This window comes from Charadrius vociferus, unplaced genomic scaffold (assembly GCF_000708025.1).
Source record: "Charadrius vociferus isolate BGI_N301 unplaced genomic scaffold, ASM70802v2 scaffold59, whole genome shotgun sequence".
NCBI classification, from domain to species: Eukaryota; Metazoa; Chordata; class Aves; order Charadriiformes; family Charadriidae; genus Charadrius; species Charadrius vociferus.
In genome coordinates this window covers 8,075,831-8,097,765 of record NW_009661371.1, presented here as the reverse complement: position 1 = coordinate 8,097,765, position 21,935 = coordinate 8,075,831, and the positions used below count along the sequence as shown (strand labels likewise).

At 37.7% G+C, this 21,935-nt stretch overlaps 1 protein-coding gene across 1 annotated transcript in view; it reads left to right on the top strand.

Annotated features, from left to right (window-relative positions):
- The window catches only part of SH3RF1 (SH3 domain containing ring finger 1), an 84,028-nt gene extending 69,480 nt beyond the window's left edge, over positions 1-14,548 (top strand). The window contains exons 7-11 of the mRNA XM_009893736.1: positions 974-1,144; positions 1,299-1,558; positions 5,062-5,417; positions 7,501-7,835; positions 14,129-14,548. Of these exons, the coding sequence (XP_009892038.1) occupies positions 974-1,144; positions 1,299-1,558; positions 5,062-5,417; positions 7,501-7,835; positions 14,129-14,297 (1,291 nt within the window). The 3' untranslated portion in view covers positions 14,298-14,548. The remainder of the gene's footprint in view (positions 1-973; positions 1,145-1,298; positions 1,559-5,061; positions 5,418-7,500; positions 7,836-14,128) is intronic.
- Positions 14,549-21,935: the final 7,387 nt, after the last annotated feature.

Sequence of the window (21,935 nt, the reverse complement as noted above, 5' to 3'; positions counted from 1 at the left end):
GGGATATTCTACCCATCTATCCTAATTGGCTACCTCTTGTGAAAAGTATATTCTTTTTGAGAAAATGTGATTTATTAGAATGCTACTTGCCATAGGTCTGGATCCATAATTATATAAACATTTTTATATAAAATGTTTAAACAGTTTTCTTATGTTCAAACTGTGGCAGAAAATAGAACACTCTGGTGGTTAAAACAGCATCACTTTTTAATGTGATTATAGGAAACTGCAAACTTACTTGAAGACTTCCCTAGGAATATTCCAGCATGCAACTGCAGGAGCTTCAGTTTTATTTTTACTTTTTTTAAGAATGTCTTTTTAAAAAGAAAAAAGGCAAAATGTTTCTGAACTCTCACTATGATTTCAGATGCACTGTATTAGGCATTAATGTTGCTTAGAATGAAAAAAATGAAATAACATTTACAAGTGAATAACTGCTAGCTACCTTACCCATAGACTTCAAGTTCTAGTAGTGGATCTATTTTTTGTCACTGCGGTTGCACAGGGTGATTGCAATTTTGCGATTTGAACAGTAGTTCTCATACTTACCTTTCACTTCTGACTAACAGAACTTCTCTGTGCTCCCCACCCCTCCCAAAAAAAAGAGGAGTTGGCATGTCACAAAGTGGAAGAGATACTAGAAACAGGTATAGGGAGAGATAAGCGGGATATGCTGGGATCTGTAGCTGATAAACACCTATTAATTAAGTTCACTAACTTAATAAAGAAAATGGACAATCTTACTAGAAGTATTGTATATTACATTAAAGTACAGTTAGGAGGATATTCTTAATGGTCATTGTTTCCCTTAATATGTCTGTTTTAATATTTTAACAGTATGGTGGATCGACTAACACATAACCCTTTCTGCCATGCCTTCTCATCTCTGACTGAATTCTTTCTGCCAGAAAACACAAGTGATGTTTTAAAGTGTTTCAGGTTTACCAATTGCATCTACTATCTTGTCTTTTAGGTATATTGCTATATACCCTTACACTCCTCGAAAAGAAGATGAACTGGAACTGCGGAAGGGAGAAATGTTCCTGGTGTTTGAACGCTGTCAAGATGGCTGGTTCAAGGGAACTTCCATGCATACAAGCAAGATTGGTGTTTTTCCTGGAAATTATGTGGCTCCAGTTACAAGGTATATTTTTATACAAGTTTCTAAATAGTTTATGTCATTTCAAGTTCAAAATGATTCTGTTCTTGTATTTAATGCTAAAATTGGATAATAGAAGAGCTGTGGGCTTTAGTACCTAGCTCATTTTTCAGTTGTGTTTTGCTTTTAATTTTGGCAGGACAGTGACAAGTGCATCACAAACAAAAGTTCCCATGTCTACTGCTGGCCAAACGGGACGAGTGGTAACTATGGTCAGCCCTTCCACTGCTAGTGGAACATCTCAGAAGCTCCAGGGGAACGGTGTGGCAGTGAACTCCAGCACAGTACCCACAGCTGTGGTTTCTGCAGCGCATATCCAAACTAGTCCGCAAACCAAGGTCCTTATGCATGTGACAGGACAAATGACAGTCAACCAGGCTCGCAATGCAGTTAGAACAGGTAAAAAAAAAAAAAAAAAAAAAAAAAAAGCCTTTAACGTGTGGTAGGCAGACAGTAGGGTCTGTCTGGGCCAGTGGCTGGAGTCAGATTATATGTAAATATGTGTTGGGATTTTTTTAAGGCATTTTTTATCTAGTTTTTGAGAGTTGAATGCTTTCTAAAATAATATATCTCTCTGAGTTGTTGAATCTTTTATTATTCTCCTCTAAGCAACTGTGTGTACGTACATACTCCTACTGTTGGGAAGTTATATGCAAGTACTTTAGGTGGATTTTTTTTTATTCCAGCAGTATCTGGGATGGGGTCATTCTTTGAGTTTCCCCACTCATATGTAATTCATATAGTAATAAAAGTGATAAGAACATCTGAGTCATCGCTTTTTTGTGTGCGTGTTAACTGCATAACAGCTCCAGATTGCTCTAATGTAGCATTCACTTTTAAGTTCTCTCCTAACATCTTTGAAGACCTTCAGCATTCATTTCTTCTTTATTTTCAGGGCTCTGGCTCAGGGTTGGTCTTTAAGTATTCCAGTTTGTTCTCTGAACTTGACTGCAGCTTCTTTCAGCTTTGATTCTGAAACACTAAGACTATACTAGCTTCAAGATCCATACCATTTATGTCACAAACATCTGTATTTCTGACAGGTATAACTTTACTGTCTGGGGCAGGCCACATCATAGTGAAACGTGCCTTCTTGTTATTTAAACCCAGATCTAAAAAGATTGATAGTGGTGTTTTCAAGAGTTTTTGTTTATCAAATCCATGCACTCCTCTGTGGATTTGCCAGGCTAGGAAAACACCATACAACTGGAGCCTAATCTGTTCCAGTTGCTCCTAGGGCCTCAAAAGCAAAGGAAAAAAAAAAACCCAAACATTTCAAACTATCTCAGTGGTTCCCTCTTTCAGCCTTGCATTTGGGGCCTAAGATCTCTTGGCTGAGAGAGTCGTGACAAAGGTTTTTTTTTCATCATGAGATTCTTATTGGCAGAGCAGAAGAGAAAGCAAAAGATGCAAATGGTATTATCTCTTATTCCCTTAAGGATGATTGTTTCTTATGGTCTCAACATTCATGAATTAGCCCACTCCCTCTGCAGTCATGCATCTCCTAAAACACTGTGTGCATGTACAGATGTCAGCACCAGGTTTGCTTTTGGAGGTAGGGTATGTACATATGTCTTTAGATGTTTCGTTTCCTTAATTGGCCCCATCTTCCTCCAGTCTGATCTTAGGCTGGAACAGATGCGGTAGTCCTCTGTAACAACTTTATTCTTTGTCTTTAAATAAAAATAACCAGGTGCTATTGGCAGCTGGTAAGAGAAACTAAGCAAAGCATCTGTACTTTCCTGCCTCTCAGGCACAGGAGGTTTCTACTCTAAATCCTTCTTTTGAGCTGCCTAGAAGCTTGCGAGTGACAGCACAAAGGAGGATGCTCCTGTGGGCTCCAGAGGCCTTTCTGTCCCTGCATCAAGATGAATAAGCTCTTACAGTTCATTCATCTGGAAGACATGACAATGTACTTCCCACCAACTTTCCAGGTCCATAATGGAAAAATCAAAGGGGCTGTGCTCTCTTCACAGGGAACTTAACATTGGATTGCGGTATAAAGGTGTACTGTTCAGTCTCAAATACAGATCTGTCCCTTATAAGGGCATAAGAAGCAATAATGGCTGCTTCATGTTCTAATGTTAGAAATCCTTGTAGTCAGCATCTGAAACGCGATCATCTTGAGCTTTCCCTAGCACCTTTGCTGAAGGTTACTCTCTTGATGAGGCTTCTCAGATCAATGCTGCATTTTGCAGGGCTGTTCTTCAGTTTCAGTTTAGCTCAGGGCTTGGAGGACCCTTCTTCAATTGATCTTAGTGAGACGTTGCTTGACATCACCCTCGCTGAGGGGGTATGTATTCTTTGATTAAAAGGAACTGGGAAGAAAACGTATATTCTGCCTATTTCATTAAAGGACGAACTGTATGAAAATAGGGTGACTTGAAGCATTTTTTTCCTATTGTTTCCATCGGGGGTGAGAAACAAAACCAGGAAGGTATTCCATGCTTGTACTCCATTGGTTGCATGTAAGTATAGACATATCTTGAAGAATAGCAGCTACTGGTAAGAAAACTGACTTTGTCTCACGAACAAATGCCAGTGTTAATTATTGTTTTTTACAAAAAAAAACCATCTTGTTGCACTCTCCTTATCCTCATTCTGGAAATGTTCATGGTACTCAGAGTTAGGGAGGGTCTGCTACAGGGGAAGAGGTTACATATTAAAAATTAGATATAGCATTTAGTGATGCTTTCTTTTTGAGAAAGAATTTGTGTTTCTTATCATAGAGATTGTAATTGAGTATAATAATGTAGGATTGCAATATCAAATTTGTGAGCTTTGTCAGTCTTCTCTAATATACTGTTGATGCGATCTAACCAAATTACCAGATGAATTTGTAGAGAGCAGAATAAAGAGAGCAAGTGCTGGAGGCTTGATTCCAGGATATCACTTAGAAGAAGCCTGAAACTCTAATTAGTATCTGAAAAATCAGAGTGAGCTGATACATTTGAGATGTACGTGCACCAAGCTAGAGGGATGACCCCTCCTTAGATACTAAGTTTCACGGTATTTGAAGGAAAGAAGCTGGGCTGCACTGGGATGCTGCATTTTGCCTCATATTATTCGGGTAAGATGTCTGCACTTCATACCATCCAGTGGTGCAGAGATACCCAAGCTGCTGAAATGATCCAAAAGCATGTACGGTTGTCCATAGAACTGTAGTAGCAATGTTGCTTCTTGGAAAGGCTAAATTAGTTCATCCAGAGTGCTGTGCTTTGCAGCTAGGCTGCAGCTCAGGTTAGTATATTCAACTCTGTGCTGTTCTCCAACTTCCAGTGTAGATGTTCCTTTTCTTTCACAGGGGTATGAATAAATCCACTTCTATATTTAAACATCCCAAGAGACAATAGCTTACGTTTTCAGAGAAACCACTCATAGCAGTAATTGCCACTGTACTTATTGTTTGAAAGACCCACTAAATCTGTTGTGGATTTTGTGAATAGTTTAGGGAAAACAATCCAATTATATTTTTAGCAGCTTCTATAAGGGGTGTTTCTTCCTACTTTGTTTTATGTGCCCTGACAACTACACAGCATATTAAAAGGAACAAACAAGTTCCAGGCAGGATTTAGCTAGCTCTTACAAACTAAAACGTAATCTTCACTTTGCATCTCTGTACATGAAGCATTTTACTTAGCAGCTTGGATTTCTCCACAATAGTTGCAGTGCTGTTATTCTTCTGTTGCATACTGGTGCAAGTAGGGTAGCGTATGCTACTTCTTTATTCTGGTGAGTTAAATTTGATGCTGTCTGAGATGTTATTATAGTAATATAAATGGAAGTTACGAAGGTTGGATGGAAGCTTCTTAGGAATGATTAGCTATAACACAGTGACTGTACCTCACTTTGTGTGTCTTCTGAAAAAATGAACACTCTCACATTTTATTCTTTTGTTCTAGTGGCTGCACACAGTCAAGAAAGACCTACGGCAGCAGTCACACCCATACAAGCACAGAGTCCAACATGCCTTATTCCTGCAGCTGTGATCATTCCCCACCACTCTGCCTCCCAGCAGCTCCAGCCCCAGCTTCCAAATACTGCTGCTTACGTCACGGCTGGGGATGTGAACCGCTCAACCATCCCACTGGCATGTGCAGCAGCTTCTTTGAATTCTCCCAACATTGCTGCTTCATCTTTGGAGGGAGATAGTAGTGGGAGAACTGTAAACACTCACCCTGGAGCTCCTGCGTCTCCAGAGAGTGCTTTAGCAGCTGGTGGAAATGCTGCTGTCAGTAAAGCAGACAAGGATGGCAAGGTGGGTAGAGAATAAAATCACTCCCTTGAATTCTTCCATTTTCATCATGCAAGCTTTTAAGAGATCCATATTTTTTTCCTTACATCTGCTGAATAGCAGCATTGTAAGGTTTTTAAGACTGAGCCTGAAACTCAGGCACCCATTTTGTGACTACAGCTATGGGCAAGTTTATTCTTGGCCGTACAAGAATAGTTTAGGATGGTTAAAATACAGAGCAGACCTTAGAGAAGGGTTAAAATAGGGTAGCAGGTTCATGCCCTAAGCAGGAAAAACAAAAGGTGAATGGATAAAGTTCAGAAGAACTATTAGACTGACTGTTGGAATTTTAAGTATTTTGCTTTTCTTTACCTCCAGTCAGTTTCCTGAATACTTTAGAAAGTTCTATGTTTGGCAAATGTTATCGGTTAGTAGCTGTAAACTAATAATCCTGTAATGCAAAAAAAACCCCAACCAACAAACAGAAAACAAAAAAAAACCCCAGCAACCAAAAAAACCCCAGACCCATTAACTTGTGGGAACAAAAAAAGTTCAGTCTAATAAAATAAACCTAATATTTGGTGAAAATCAGTATTTTTTAGGTTGCCTTCCTTACTAAGTAGACACACTGAGAAATTATTAAAAACGCATTACCAGCAATGCTTCTGGACAAAGGAAAAAAAGCATGTAACTCAGTCTTTTCTAAATGTAGATCAGTAGAGGCTGTAGTGATTCTGTTTTCCTTCTATTTGAAGTATTTTCCTCTGTGTCTAAATTCATTCTCACTGTCCAACAAACCATGTGATTATGTTATATTGCAGGCAGAAACATTCCTCCAACATTCTAACTGGTTTTGTTTTACAGTTGTGGTGTAGTTAGAATTTTTTTCTCCTTTTGACAACTTTCTTTACATCTGAAATGTTTTAGACTTTACCTTACTACTTTTCACCCACACACTTCTTAATGAAGTTTATGAAGGTTTTAATCATAGGCTGTACACTAATCTCACCCACTTTTTAATTATTTTGGTGATTATTGTTGAATGGAGGCACCTAGAACTTGGTTTTAAAATTACTTTAGCCGTAGCCACTGAAATCAGACTGAGGTGCCCTTAGGCAGGGCTTTTAGAAAGCCTATAGTTTAAGGTTAAAGATGCTAACATATTTGGACTGTGTTAATTTCTTTGAGTTTCTCTTTCTTTCCCATTTGCTAGACAGCAGTTCTTTGCTGAAATAGCTTTAAGTCATTGGAGGCTTGGAAGAAGGACAGAGGATTTTTCATTCACAGTTCACCAATTCCACTGCATCCCAAGCTATAATGAAAATCTCACATTGCTCATGCTTTTCTTTCTGTGGTTAAATAGCTTATTTTTGTCCCCAGGGCTTACAATCTGGCACCTCTCATAAGCACTAAATTCACTTAGTCAAAGGGTTGGTAAGAAGATCGCTGCCACACCCCTTAAAAAAAAGACAAGAAACACAAAAGCTACTTAAATAATTCTCTTCAGGGTAAGTAAGAGTCTTCAGGGATTCCTGTCTGGACAAGTAAAAGAATGTTTACAATTCTCCCCTCTAGCAGAGCAGCAAAACACAATACATTCCCCTTGTGGCAAATTTCTGTTAAATCATGAACGTCTTCCCTTACTGAGGGAGGATAAATAAAAGACACTTATCTAAACAGCAGCCTCCAGGGCAGACTTTTCTCCCTGCTTGGTTTGAAATGACTCTATGCCTTCCTAGAAACTTCCATGTTAACGACATTTTTTACTTCTTAGATTCCCATTGTGGGAATCTAACTCCTCACTTCTTTTGCTAGACAACCTTTTGGGGCAGTGCCATTGGCTTTTAAGGTAAGCCTTAACTGACTAAGTGAAAGGAGTTAGCTGGTCTATGGTCTAAATGACGTACTGTTTTTCTCTTAAGAATTTTAATCATTATCTTTCTCTTTTATAATTTTCATAATTATCTTTTGTAACTTGTACAATCTCAGATATCTTCTCATAATTCACTGAGTCCACTCTGATCATAATGGCATCTATCAGAAGGAAGTGTTCAGCTCTTCATGGGAGGCTTTTGTTCTAAAATGAGGCATTGCTTTCGGTTTACAGAAAGAAAAGAAAGGTTTGCTGAAACTGCTTTCTGGAGCATCCACTAAACGCAAGCCCCGATTGTCACCTCCAGCATCACCAACGCTGGAGGCTGAGCAAGCAGCTGCAGAGTTAGCCCTGCAAGGTGCAGTCGGGCCAGAGCTTCCATCAGCAGGCGGTCATAGCAAAGCTGGATCCTCTACCACTGACAGCGAGGTCTCTGCGCTGGCACAGGAGACGCTACATCGGAAAACAAGTTCCCTGGATTCCTCTGTTCCGATAGCACCTCCGCCTCGGCAGCCTTGCTCATCCCTGGGTCCAGTCCTGAATGAATCCAGACCTCTCGTCTGTGAAAGGTAAATTATCCTACACAGCTACACTCAGGCAAACCAAGAAAAAAATCAGCTCTCTGACACTTGCAGTTTATATTAGAACTGCTTCAAAATGCTGAGATTTTACAGCAAAATGAAACTTACTTTTTTAACAGTGCTTTATATGCTTATCAGCCAACGCTCATGTTTATGTTTGTTTACCTTTTGTGGTACTTTGAGGTTTTGGAGTGGATAGACACTCAAATACAGTGATTGCAGGTCTGGTATGAGAACTGAGGTAGATAAAATAGGCCTCCTATTTTGCAAAACACGAACACATTATAATATTGCATTTATGAATATCAGGTTAGTCCTTTAAGGTTATTAGCAGTCCTAACTGCCGACCTAAATATATGGTGAATGAGATTCTATCTATGAGTAGACTTTAAAAGTGATTTCTTGGGCAAAGATGCTTTTACTACCTGAATGCCCTTGTTACTGTGCGCTCCACACAGCAAGCTCTAGCGCAGCCTCTGGCAAGCGAGTCTGAAAAACACATAGTTGTGTGGACTCTGAAACTGCCAGGCACTCTTCTGTCACTTTACTTTTGTGTCCACCTATTGTTTTGAAATTTCCGAGTCCTCAGTAGATTGCACGGACTGTGAAGGAAGTGGCAGTTTTCTAACTGCTGTCTCTTTTTATTATTCCTGGTAGTAGACAAGCAGTATGAAGAGTGTCGTAGGATTTCTTTTGCAGTAGCTACAGGATTGTATGGTGTACAGGAAAAACAACCGCAGTGGAGTTTCAATGTTAACAGCTTTAGGACTGAACTGATTCATGCTGACTATTGTAGACTTTGTTCTGATACTATTAACTCACGGTGTGTGGGCATACTGTTGTATTTCCAGAGGCCCATTGATCTTAAGCTACATCCATGTATTAAGAGCCAGAGAGCGTGTAAGTGTCTACTTTGTGTTTTATTTGACTTCTGTCATACCTTTAGTGTTTTTTAAAAGGTTATTACTCTTTCTATGCAGTTTCCTTGCAGGAAATTTCTACTTCACACTGAATTTCTGAAGTAGATTTACACTTACAGATGGAAAATAAAAACTGAAAGACTTTTCCTTAAGAATAACATAATTTATTTTCACATTATCATAAGTCTGTTTGGCACAATAATATGTTTTTATGCTTTGAATGTGAAAATAATATCAAATTCATTCTGGCTTGTCCAGTGGATATTTGTGTAGAGCTATTTGCATCTTCACAAAAAGTAGTTTTCACTTCTGTGATGGAGATTTTTTTTCTCAGAATGACTTGCAGAAAATGATTCTGTATATTTTTATTGATCTAGTGATATATCTCTGTATCGTTACTGTTGTTTAAATAATTGCTACCAGAGAAGTGCTACCACGAGATCATTCTCCCTAGTAGTCATGCAGAATTGTTAAATTTTGGTCAGTGTATTTAAATAGAATTTCGTCTGGGTTCTCTTTGTCCTCTTCAGGGCAGGGTTAATGCTTTTCCTGCTGGTGTGCTCTTGTCACGTTTCCATTTCTTTAGGCTGAATTGCTTAAAATGTGTTGCTTAATAATACTTACTTCTTACATTGTACTCAATATCTTCAAAGTAATTTTTAAGCATCAATTAATCTTCATTAGTCTGTAAGAAGGCGTGGGTAAGAAACATACTGATGATGCAATAGTATCTTCAGTGAAAATTTGGAGTTGAGGAGGAAAATATTCATGAGGATAAGCTCAACAAAAAGCCGAAGAACAGAGAAATTGCTAAAATTATTCTGCTCTTAAATATCACATTTCTAATCACGGGCTACCATCTGTTTGGAAAAAGAAAAAATACTCTTTCTGTTCTGACACTGGCTTTACAGTATAATTATTAGTTTTCAAGTTTTATTTTCAAAGATGCCTAGAGGATTTAGGAGTCAGGTTCTGCTGATTATTCTGCATGAATTAGGAGCCAAAGTAGCTGGCTCAACTCTGGAAAGCACTTGAAAATGTTCCTGTTTTGGATACGGCGTTTTCCCCAAAGTCCTTGCTTCCTTTAAGACACAATAGCAAATTCTTATTCTAATCCCACTGTTTCTCCATTCACCAGAATTGCAAGTTGTCATAGAGTACCTCTTTCCTGTATGTTCTACAGAAAATGGAAAGTAAAAATTGTGAACTTGTTTCCAATCATACAGAATAAGTGGATGGGCATTTGATTTGTTTGCTAGCAAACAAGCTCTTTGTGGCATGACTTTGCGGATGTATACTTAAAACAGGTGGCCCTTTCTCTAAAGGAAGGGACGATGATGACACTCCATTCCATCATACTATTGCAGGTCTTGTCTGTAGCAAGCCAGTAATTTACTTCCACTCCTATATTCATTCTCCTCCAGTGAACTAGGTTGCTTGCTCACTGTGGTCCATCGTCCTTCATACGTTCCTTGTACAGAAGGAACAGAGAAGATAGACGTTTCAGCCAAGCCTTGATTCCAGTTTGAAGCAATTCCCAGAGGGAGCCACGTTATGCTATGAATATACAGTAATTTGGTTATCTGAGGGGTTTAGTTTTTTCCATGACAAAATGTAAAAGAATATTTCAAGCTCTCTTCATGACCTTTCTCTTCTAGAGGGAAACATTGATTAAATAGCCTTAAACTTTACAGTAAATATACAGCACTGTAATAATAAACTTCCCAGCATACCACAATGGTGTTAAAGACCTGAAGTTGAACGTAAATCCACATCACTGCATATCCTAAACTATAATTGGAATCCTTCATCCAGTTACAGTGAAGGACAGCAGTAATTTTGTTCTGTGATTAAAATGACCCTAAGTCATTTTATCCACCACAAGATGACTGGTGTAACATCTGCTTCCAGTGAGCAGGCCAGTGGCTTTAGAGGGCAGCAGCTTTTATCACATCTGGCAGCATTTAACGCTGGTAATTAAACGCTGAGAATCAGTCTGCCCTAGATGGGCGTTGATTATCTGTTGGAGTCAAGGCACCTACTCGGCAGACAGGAGAGCTGTACAAAAGCAGGACATAGGTGAGATGAAAAGTAAAAATTCAAAGTGTAAGAAAAAGAAATAAAGCAAGAAGTTGAATAGTAAGTATAAATTTAAACTTGTGCGGTAATGGGAATTCCAGCTTTCTGTGCTTTCCTCAGCTAAAATTTTCTGCATGTGAGAAAATATTTTTATCCACCTGGTGATCAGGAAAACCACTGATAATTTTCCAAAAATCAACTACATATAGCTGGGAAGAAAATCGGTATTTTGTTTCTGGTGAAACGGAAGTGAAACATATATGTGAAATAGATAATCTTTTTCAGGGTATTGAAAAGTGTGAGAAATGCCAATATTAAAAATGAAAAGAAGAATGGAGAAAAGTGCAGACAGACCACCAACTGCTCCCCCCCCCCCCCCCCCAAAAAAAAATAAAAATTCGTAAACACGAAGAGCTAAGAGCACTGTGGGATGCAGCCAGACACATTGGGAATATCAGGAAAAAACTGATGGCAAATATAGTGGCTGCTTCTGGGAAGCTAAAGTACTTTTATTTTCATAATATTAATAACATAATTTTTATAGCATTAATATTTTATTACTAGCTGATGAAAATAATTAAGATAATTTTTTTTAAAATAACGAAAAAGACAGTAAAAGAAAATAGAAAGAAGAAAACGTATACTGCATACTAGGTGTATGTAGAATATTATAGATCACGTGACCACAAAGGATCTATAAATTTGACCTTCAGACTTTGGAAACACTTTCAAATACTGAATAGGGAGATAAACAAGGAAGTGTTTTGGAAGATTCAAATGTGTGGGAATGAACATGTTTTTCCAAACTGTAGGTCACAATTAGTAAATGTGATTATTTTTCTCCAGGGACCTGGCAATGAACTTTTCAGCTGAAGCATAAGCTTTTTACTCTGCATGACATTGGTAGTTTTGGCAGTATGTTGTAGATGCTGAAATAAGTAATGGAAAACCAGGTTTTGTTCGATAGCTGATTGAAGGTGCTCTGAATAGACAGCTGTGTGAATGCGTGATGAGTCTGGATCCGATCACCTCTATTTGGGCAAATAGAATTTGTAAAATGAGGCATAAAATCTTATGGCTTGTCGTAACAAAAGAAGGAGATGTGATTTAAAGGTGCAAAGCCTGATGGGTTTCTTCTCATTAATAGCATTTTAACACCAGGACTGCTGTGCTTTGTTTTAGACATTTGATTACAAGATGGATATCAAAGTAGTGGGGAAGCTAAAAGTTAACGGGAAGTACTAAATTACTGCAGGGTTAAGGGAGTTTCAAACTGCATGGAAAGCTCAAGAGAACAGTATTTTTGTGTAAGTTGGTGATCCTCTAGAGAGGACAAAGAGAAGATGGGTTTTTGCAAAGCTGTTGCTTTTAACTCTCAGGAGGCAGCAACAGAAGCTAAGGAAAGTAGAGTAGTCTATCAGTTCGGGAGAAGACCGAGGTTACTGTCGGACGGCATTAGAAACTGAAACCAAGCATATTTCAAGTCAAGTGTTTACAGGGCAGCATGTGACAGACCGCAAGGTCAGTAAGGTAGGTATTCTTTCGTGAATCCCATTTTTTTAAGGGGCTTTCTTTTGGGTAAAACTAGTGTTATGTGTGTGTTAGGCAGCGTGCTGGTTAATTTTCAGCCTGAAAGCAACCTGTTTATTACAATAGTAGAAGTTCTTCATAGCTTTATTGCAGTCCTTATATTTTACTATCTTGTCCTGCCTGAGTATAGGCTATTGTTTTATCTCAAGTGGTTTATAGTGTTACTTAAAATTATAGTCTATTAAAAATGTTTGCTTCTTATGTCCTAAGCCAGCATTAAAACCCAGGTTGCCCACAGCAGAAGTTAGTGCAGGCATCTGCCATGCTGCCTAGGTTGGATGAGGAGCATTCTGAAGCTGCGCACTAATAAATCTTGTAGTTGATTTGGTAACTTCTATGAAGCATGAATCCCAGTGCTCTGAAGTCTGGGGTTTGTCATAACTTAAACAAAGTCAGAGTTTATAAGTCACTAATAAATGACATTTGACAACTGATTAAGTCCTAATATGATTTGCTGTACATAGATTTCCCAGGAGACTTTAATTATTTACGAAGTGCTGCTACTCTTTCTGAATACTTTTGACTATAGGGACAGAGTTCATTTTTGGTTTATTTGTTCTTAAGTAAAATGTACTACTATAATATAATGTCTTTCTCCATTTCAGTGTTACAGAATTAACTTGTATTGAGCTATAGTTGGTATTCCATCCTTTACTAGAAGTATTCACTTACTTCTTGTTTTCATCACATTGTTCATTTATTTTAATCTATTAAAATAATAAATTATCTTAAGATTAAGATAATAATTATCTTAATCTATTAAGTAATATGTAATCTTCATGAGTGCAGAGTGTTCTGATTTTAATTGGACATTAGATTTTGTCCAACAGATCTCCTAGCACTGCATTTAAGGCTCTTAACGTTAGAAGCTTTTGAATTCTACAGCCAGCCATGGATTCTGCTTGATTTCAACATGCAGAAACAACGTGTTGTGCAACTAGAAACTGAGTTACAATATCTACCAGAACACTTGATCAAGAAGTTGACACAATTGTCCACAGAGCTGTAACACTTACATTTTAGGTTGATGTGAACTCAAACCATGGTAAAAGACATTGAGTAGTGTTTTGCACGTTTAAAAATAGAGATAGAAGACTATAGCCTCTTTTTGATGCACTCATATTTGAAAAATGATTTTGCTGTGGAAAACTGAAAAAATACACTTTTTTTGGGTATCGGGTGCTTAAGAAAATTCTTGAATTGAACACTTTTAAAAATGTTTATTATAGTTAATATAGTAGTACAAAAATTGTGGAACTGTGTCCAAATAAGGTGACATGCATTTTATCCTGAAAAGTTTCTAAGTTAAACAAAATAATTTAAAACCACAGTGTAAATTAATAGATTTTTGTTAGCTGCTTCTTTTTGTTCTGTGCCTTTCCTTAAAAGCCTTCCCTGAGATAATAACATATTAAATGTACATTTGTAAAATTGTGCCCAGTTACTGCTGTGAACATTTTGATTATTGTTGAGTCACGCTGACTGGAAGAGTCTGCAAATTTATATCCAAAAATATGTTTACAATTTTCTCCTATTATTTAACCATTATATGTATTTTTACAGGAATCTTGGTGAAAGAAACTTTTCATAAGTTTTACCATGCACAGGAATACTTTCAAAAGCATCGGTTTAAAAAAACCCCCAAACCTAAACGAAGGTGTGTTTTGTTTTGTTTTTTTTCTAATTACACAGGTACAGGGTTGTGGTATCCTATCCTCCTCAGAGCGAAGCAGAACTTGAACTTAAGGAAGGTGACATTGTTTTCGTACACAAAAAACGTGAGGATGGCTGGTTCAAAGGCACTCTGCAACGAAATGGAAAAACTGGCCTTTTCCCCGGCAGCTTTGTAGAGAACATTTGAGAAGATTCATTCCAAGAGCTTCAAATCATACTGTATTGTAAAATAGCACAAATATTTTACCAGAAAAAGCACAGTCATGAAATATTTTCAAATGACTGTAATGTAAACAAAATCTACATATTTTTACAGTGTCTATAGCACAATTACACCAGCGGACAAAGAAGAGATAGGCATCTGCTGGTTTTATCACTTTGGATTCTTAAGTGTGATGTGTGCCTTGTACTGTCTGATTTATTATATAAAGGAACTTTTTTTTTCCCCCCCAAGTATGTTACATAAATGAACAATTGTTTACAAGGCTGTAACTAATTTATTCTTGTTTTTTAAACTTGAATTTTGTGTAATGGCTGAAATTCTTGTGACTATGATTTTAACAAATTATTAATTTATGAAAGAATAACTAAGGGGAAGCTGGATTCTCTCCTTATGAGCAAGCAATTATATCTGATAAAGAGCCTCCCGTTTATCCTCTGGACATTTTTCCCCTGCTGTGTCTGACAGTGGAGTAAGTCTCTGTTTTATGAATTAATGTTGAGTGGTGGTGATGTGGCGTCAAATAGAATTTGCCAAGTGGGGAAAAAAAATAATGTGTATTTTGTTATTTGGACAGAGAAAAAAAAAAAAGTCAGTGGTGTTCTTGAGTCTAGTTCTACTTCTTCATAAATCACCCAAGTAGAGTAATGTTTCCAGGAGGCAAAGATGTATATGAACAACTGAATAAAATTCAACCATCTCAAGGTTAGGATCATCTCAAGGTTAGGAAGGAAGAAATTTAGGAGTGTCAATAAGAAATTCCCTATACCTTCTGTTTATGTAATAACTTGGCTATTTGAACAAAGCTTAGCTTTGTATATTTGGCCAGTTTTTTGGGCATTTAGCGCTCAGGATCCAACAAAATTGGAAGGAATGTTAAAGCCCAACACTTAGAATGATTATATCTTGAAAACATCTGTTTGATAAGACTGAATATAAAAATAAAATTATAAGTTGTACTTAATGTCTAAAAATGCCTAAGAAGTGTAATTTGCTATGTTTTCTTCTCAAACTGATCTGCATGGCCAAGAGATGTTTTAAAATGTCTGAGCAATAGTGGTGGTAAGTGATGCACTTGTGTTAAAGTAAGGCTGTATGAAACACTGTGAAAACTTTACTAATTTCTTAACCATTGCTACTTTGGTATGTTCTGACCTTTTCTTTGTCTTGCATGTGTTACTCAATTCTTGCAGTAATATAACCGTGCATGGTTGGCATTTTCCATTCCAGTTTCCTGTTGATGGGTTATTTTGCTCTGAAAGTTTCCCAAAAGCCACTTGACCAAAACTAGTGAGCAACTCACCTTCAGCCAGAGGAGGTGTCCAGTGTTTGAATCATTAAGAAAATATTTTAATGTCCTTGCAGCTGATGGATATAAAGAATGCAGCGTGCAAGAAAAGTGTTGTTAGTCTTTCAGGGTTTTGTTAGAGATTTGACACTGGTGAAGATACACGCTACTCAGCTGAACTTGGTTTTTTTATTATTATTTTATTGTTTGATTATAGCAGTTTAATGGTGATTTTTTGCAAGGCACTGAGCACAGTCACCTCCACTTTAATCTGATGTAATTTGGCTGGTACTCAGCACTTTAAAAAGGGAAGCCAGTAGTGTGATTCAGTGTCACACAGTACACAGAAACGGTGATGAAAAAGTACACAGTGATGTGTTAAATCCTTATAATTTTAAATTTTTTCGAGGTATACATTGAGAAATATCAAATGTTAATGACAAGGATTTCTTGCAATATCAGGTAGTATCATGATGGTCTTAAAAATAAAAAAATATATCTATAAATATATATAGTTGGACATGACAGCATTCCCAAATTAACCATCTCTCTGAAACACTGTATAATTCAGTTTTTGTGTTTTTAAAGATTTTTAAATAGTTTACTTGAATATTCATGTAATATATAAAGGTTTTGTGAAATAAATTTTAGTTAGAAAGAAGCTGATATCAGCTTTTGTCAGCATAAATTGGCACTAGTGTGTCATAATATTCTTATTTTGGAAAATTTAGTGCATTTTATATTAAAGACTACTAAAAGTTAATTTTTTTCTATCTCTACTCTCCATATTTTAAACTAAGTGACTAAGGTACCTCTATTAATAGGATTTCATGGTGTAAAGTCAGTTAAAAATCAGCTGTTAATCCAATAGTTCTGTTAGATCGAATACATTTTTAATTGATTTTTTTTTTTAACATTAAGTAAATGTTTGTAAAAAGGGCTTATTACATAGCAGTGCAACAATGACAAAAGCGCAGTTTTATCGTCCTTTTTTTGTGATCTTTTAGGGGTTACTTTTTGGTTTTGGCTTGGGATTAATTCAGTGTAGAAACAGACAAACCCTGTGCATTTGCTTTGTGTAAATCCATACAAAATTTTGTAAGGTATTTTATATCTATGTTTGAAGTCCAGTGAATGTTAAGTGTTTGATTTACTATGTTAAACTTTCGATCCTAATAAATATTTTCTTAGCAAACAGCTAAACCAAAACGTGTATGGAAACATTAAACATAAATGACTTGTAAAGAATTTGACAATAAAATTACCAGAACTTACTTTCAGAATTCATAGGAGGATATTTCTGCTCATAGAGAAAGTCTTCAGATTCCATAATTTTAGAAGTTTGGAATGATGAATATAATGCAAAATTTGTAGTGAGGACTGAGGATCTGGCTGATCTTTTCCATCTCTTTATTTTTGCAAGTAACTTCAGAAGAGGTAGGTAACTTTCATCTCAATCTGATCATGACTGACTGGTTTGGTCTTGTCAACAGTGTCTCAGGGACGTAATAGTTATAAAGTGCTTTCCCTGGAGGAAGAAGTGTCCAGTGTAGTTGATCTGCTGTGTGTATATTGAGAGATTGTCCCTAGTCCTGAGGGTGAAGCGTCTACCTGAACTTTCACTGAGGGGGGAAAAAGTGTTTGGTGGTAAAAGACTCATTTGCCCTGAAGAAGTTTGCTGTGCACAGCAGTCAGACAGTGACTGCCTAACTAGGAGATCATCTTCATTTGAATGCGGTTATGTGTCTACTGTATGCATGTGGCTGCTGGGAAAACGGTAGACAGTTAATCCTAGAAATGTTTGCAAAAATGTTTAGACTCTGTAAATGTCCCAGCTCCTGCGATAGTCGCCTTGTCAGTTAAGGCTGACCAGGACCTAGATTCTGCTAGCAGTGAGTGATGCAGCATTAAGTCCTCTCTGTAACGAAGGAGCATCTAGTCTAACTTTCCTTAATTAAGGGGGGGAGGCAACATGATTTGTAGAGATGCAGAATAGAGAATCTAGAAAATCGGCCTTATTTGTTTTTCAGAACTGTGATCTGACATGAGTACGTTCGTAGGAGAAAAGTACACACAAACATCATGGCTGTGCAGTAGAAGTAAGGCTATTTCTTTGTGTTGGGGTTTTTTATTGAGTAATTCTATGTGTGTTTTAACATTTGGCTTGCCAAGGGTGCCTGAAATCCTGTTCACCTCACTTTGTTACATCTGCCTTATAGCTGTAACGACAATTGTGATAGTTTTGCATAGGCTTAAAAACATGGCTTCTGAGCATTCTGGCTTTTTTTCACAGGGCTGGCAAAATGTTTTAACTGGCTTGTTCTTCCCAGTAGCTTTAAGCAAATGTGTTTAAAGGTGTATATTGACTTTAATGAAACACAAGAATCCACTTGTCTAGTTGAAAAGATTTGTGTCTGGCCTTACTAAAACTCCTCTACTAAAACTACTCTTTCATATACGTGCATAATAAATAGCGATGCCACTGGTTTCTGTAGGACATGTCAGCGCACCCATCACCTTTGGATTCTTATCACAAATCTGTAATATGTATACTTCTCAAATCACTCTCAGGTGCTCTCTCCCTGCACTCTGATAAGTGGTTAATGGTAAATCATGTAGCAGATCTGAAGTTTGACGTGAGCAAAACCAGTGCATTCGTTTGAATGCTTTAATCATTCATAAATTGGCATACTTGAAACATTTGTATGTAGAACCAAAAGAGCTGAGAATGGTCATGGTGAGGACATGGAGGTTAAACGTGGGGAAAGAATGGGAAAGAGAAAATTATTTGGAAGACCTATATATGGGACCTGAATCTTAGCTAACTTACTTGTGATCTTACCTCAGTTACCAGAGTCCAGCTCTGTGAAAGGACTTATGAGGAACGTGGGTGTCTAAGGCTGAAAATGCAGCCCTCAGTCTTTACTTAGTCTCGTAAGCTTGTATTTGTTTGCTGCTTGTGTCTAGAACAACTGCTGTTGCGGTAGGCCCGAGCTGCATTGTTGTCCTCATGTCAAAACACAGCTGAAATTCAAAACTAGGTGTCTGTATTCCTGACTTACCTGAAAGGCTTGATATGGTGGGTGTTCTTTGAGAAAATGCATGTATATATATATCACACTGAGTACTGAGTTAAACAGTAAAAAAAAAACCCACCACAACAGGAGTTGCAGGTTTGCATTAATAAATAGGGTAGTGTCCACTTTCTACATAGTCTATGCAGTAACACTAGTATTAGGGGGCTGTCTTGGGAAATGGTATGGATGCAATGCATTCTTCTTCCACAGTGTTATCCAAACTGCTCTTACTTTCTAGGAGACAAACTTCTTGAGACCCTTGAAGTTAGAAGCTCCTCTTGAAAACCTGAGGTCTCACCTTTGTGAGCCTCAGTTTCCTCATTTGCCAAACTGATGATTCCTGTTCTTGCGAGGTATGTGATGTAAAACTTGCTTTAAAAGTAAAGGCTGACTGGTTTTTGTGAATTTGCAAATAGATTCTGATGGATTAGACCTGCCCCTGAATACAATCAACAGCCGGAACATCTAAACACTTCCCCTAGAGAAGTCTCCTAGAGACTGATTTCTGTGGGTGAAAGACTTTGGTGATCCGTTTGAGCAGCTGAAGAGCACTTTGATCAGAATTGGCCTGATACAAGGAACAAAACAAAAATGAATTCTCTATATCCAACCTGCCATGTGCAAAAGCCATTCAAAATGTAGCATAATAAGCATTTCATGCATGCCTATCAAATCGTAGCAGTTGCACTGAATATAATATTAGTAGATGTCAGAAATTACTATTTATCCATTCCTTCTGTACTCTTTCCTGTCAGCTGTATTATTTTGCTGAAAAGAGAAGTGGCAAAATCAGTTCTTAACTTCTCTGCTGTTCCTACTCAGTGGAGTAAATACAATTTAAGTGCAGTAATGTCAGCCCCGGATTTAAATTATTCACAATTATAACTAGCTTGTAAAAATTCCTCTTAGCACATATAAATGAATAGCACTCGGCTGCACTCTGCAGCCAGCTCTAGTGCCTATATTAATGGTTCTGTTTACGTGGCATGCAGAAACCAAAGGCCTTCTGATGTTTGCTTCTATAGTCATTTAGATCAAAACCAATTCACAGGATGTGTCCAAACACTAGCTACATTCTCATTTCAAAGTGGTAGGAACAGCCTGTACAGGAGTGTAGAAAGTGGATATTTGGCTAGCACAGCAAGAAAAAAAACCCCACATTTTAATTACAAAGGCAGAAAGAAAAATATCAGGATTTTTAAATATCTGTACAGGTGTTTTGTTATCCCGCTATCTTAGGCAGAACTCCATTCCACAAAGCAAATGGACTTTGATACACCCCACCCCACCCCCCGCATCCCCCTTCCCAGAAAGGACCGCGATATAAGCCTTTAAAATACCCAGATTCTTTGGCATTAGAACACATGGTTGGACTCTCAATTACTGCAAATCAGTGCTACTTCATTGATTTCATTAAACTTTGCTGGCACACACTGAATATGCCCCCTACTGTTAAATAGTGAAAGAAAATATCTCGTCTGCCCTAGAGGAATGAATATGTTAGAAAGAAACTGAGATGGATGATTTTCATACTTGGAAAATACAGAGCTATTCGGGTGTTGTTATCCTTTTCTAAAAAAAAAATATCTTTGTCCCACTGGTACGGCCAAGGCACTAGATCAAAGATGATGCTGTTTAACAGCACTGTAAAGCATGGGAGACTTGTTCACTTTTCAATCAAACCTATAAATTTTCAGATCCACAATTGCAGAGTAGGCTTTGGTTTGCTAACAGCTGCTAGCCCCAAAATCTTTTGTGGTTAGTTGCTGCCGTATTTTCTCATGGTATATCTGTGGATGCTTGGGAGAGAAGATGAGTCAGCAACAGAATGACTTTAAAGTGGTCATTGACTTTGTTCTCCACAACAAGGGACATGCCCTAGGTCAAATTTCTTATTTCAGCTGGTTGAACTTCTCAATAAGCTGAAGAATGCTGGCTCTAAAACGTTTACAGTTCAAAGACTTTTTCTCCACTCCTCTGGTAGGCAATTTCAGTGTGTCTTTTGAATACACGCAGATCAGGAAAATCTGCTTATTTTTTCCTCCGTATCAAAGGTTTACTGTATGCTTCTGTCCAACTAATAATTTTATAGTACACAAGTAACTATTTTTCCCCTGCATATCACTGAAATTCTTTGCACTCGGTAATTTAAGATCTCTTGATAGCTTTTTTACAAGGATGAAATTCAATAGCTTTTCCAAATAAAATAATACTGGGCTTTGTAAAGATCAGCCTATTCACGGAGGATAAGAACACATGTAAAGAGATAATGTTTTAAAACTTGTATCAAAACAGGTACTCATCCTGCCTAGGCATTCAGTATTCTTGATTACTTGCACCTAATGCATATTCCTTAATACTGAATTGGTGATGTCTGCCACAGACTGCTAGATGTCTCAGAGAGCTGGAGTGTTTCTGTTGAGAATGTCTCCAGTAAACAGGAGAGGGAGAGCAAGAATGAGATGACCTTTGAATTCTGTCTGAAGAACCAGAGATTGGTTCAGGACCAACTTTCAGTGGTCCAGTTTTGCATGCCGCAACCATATTGCCATTTGGAAGTCTGCTACAGCTGCCCTCAAGAAAATGGCAGACAATATTTCTCAGTTGTTCCTTTTCTCACCTAGAATACTCCTTGGTATTTTATCTTGGCAGATAAAATTTGGCCATAACTGCAAAACACAACAGTGCTCTCGTAATTTGTTTTCTCTGATTTGGTAGTGTTAGTGAACACTTAGGTGATCCCAGAAAAATTAAATAGTAAATATAAAATGCTGTGGGGTAACATTTCTCAACTATTCTCCACAGCCAGGGGATCAACCAGGCTTAAACACCAGTTTCTGAGTCTGGGAAAGTTGCTGCAGTTCTCTTAGTAGAGATTGACGTGTCAGCAGTGAACGTGCCAGTGGGGAATGGGTGGGAGGAGAAACAGCCCTGTAATTAAAGAGATCAGTGAAACGTTGTCTGGTCCAACCACAGCTTTTTCTTTTTTTGACACTAAGCTATCCCTTGGTAAATGGTGCTAATGCTCCTCTCCCACAGGAAGTTGGTGAGGTTTGTTACAGGATGTGACCAAGTGTTTGGATGTGTGGCAGATGAGGACCACAACAGAACTTAACTAGTTACACGTCTGTAAGTGCAAGCGCAGTCTGGGCTGATGGCAGGATCTGCTGTCGGAGCAGCACAACAGCCTCAGACAGCTAAACCAAGCAGTCAAAGCTGTCTGCTCCCACAGCAGTTGCA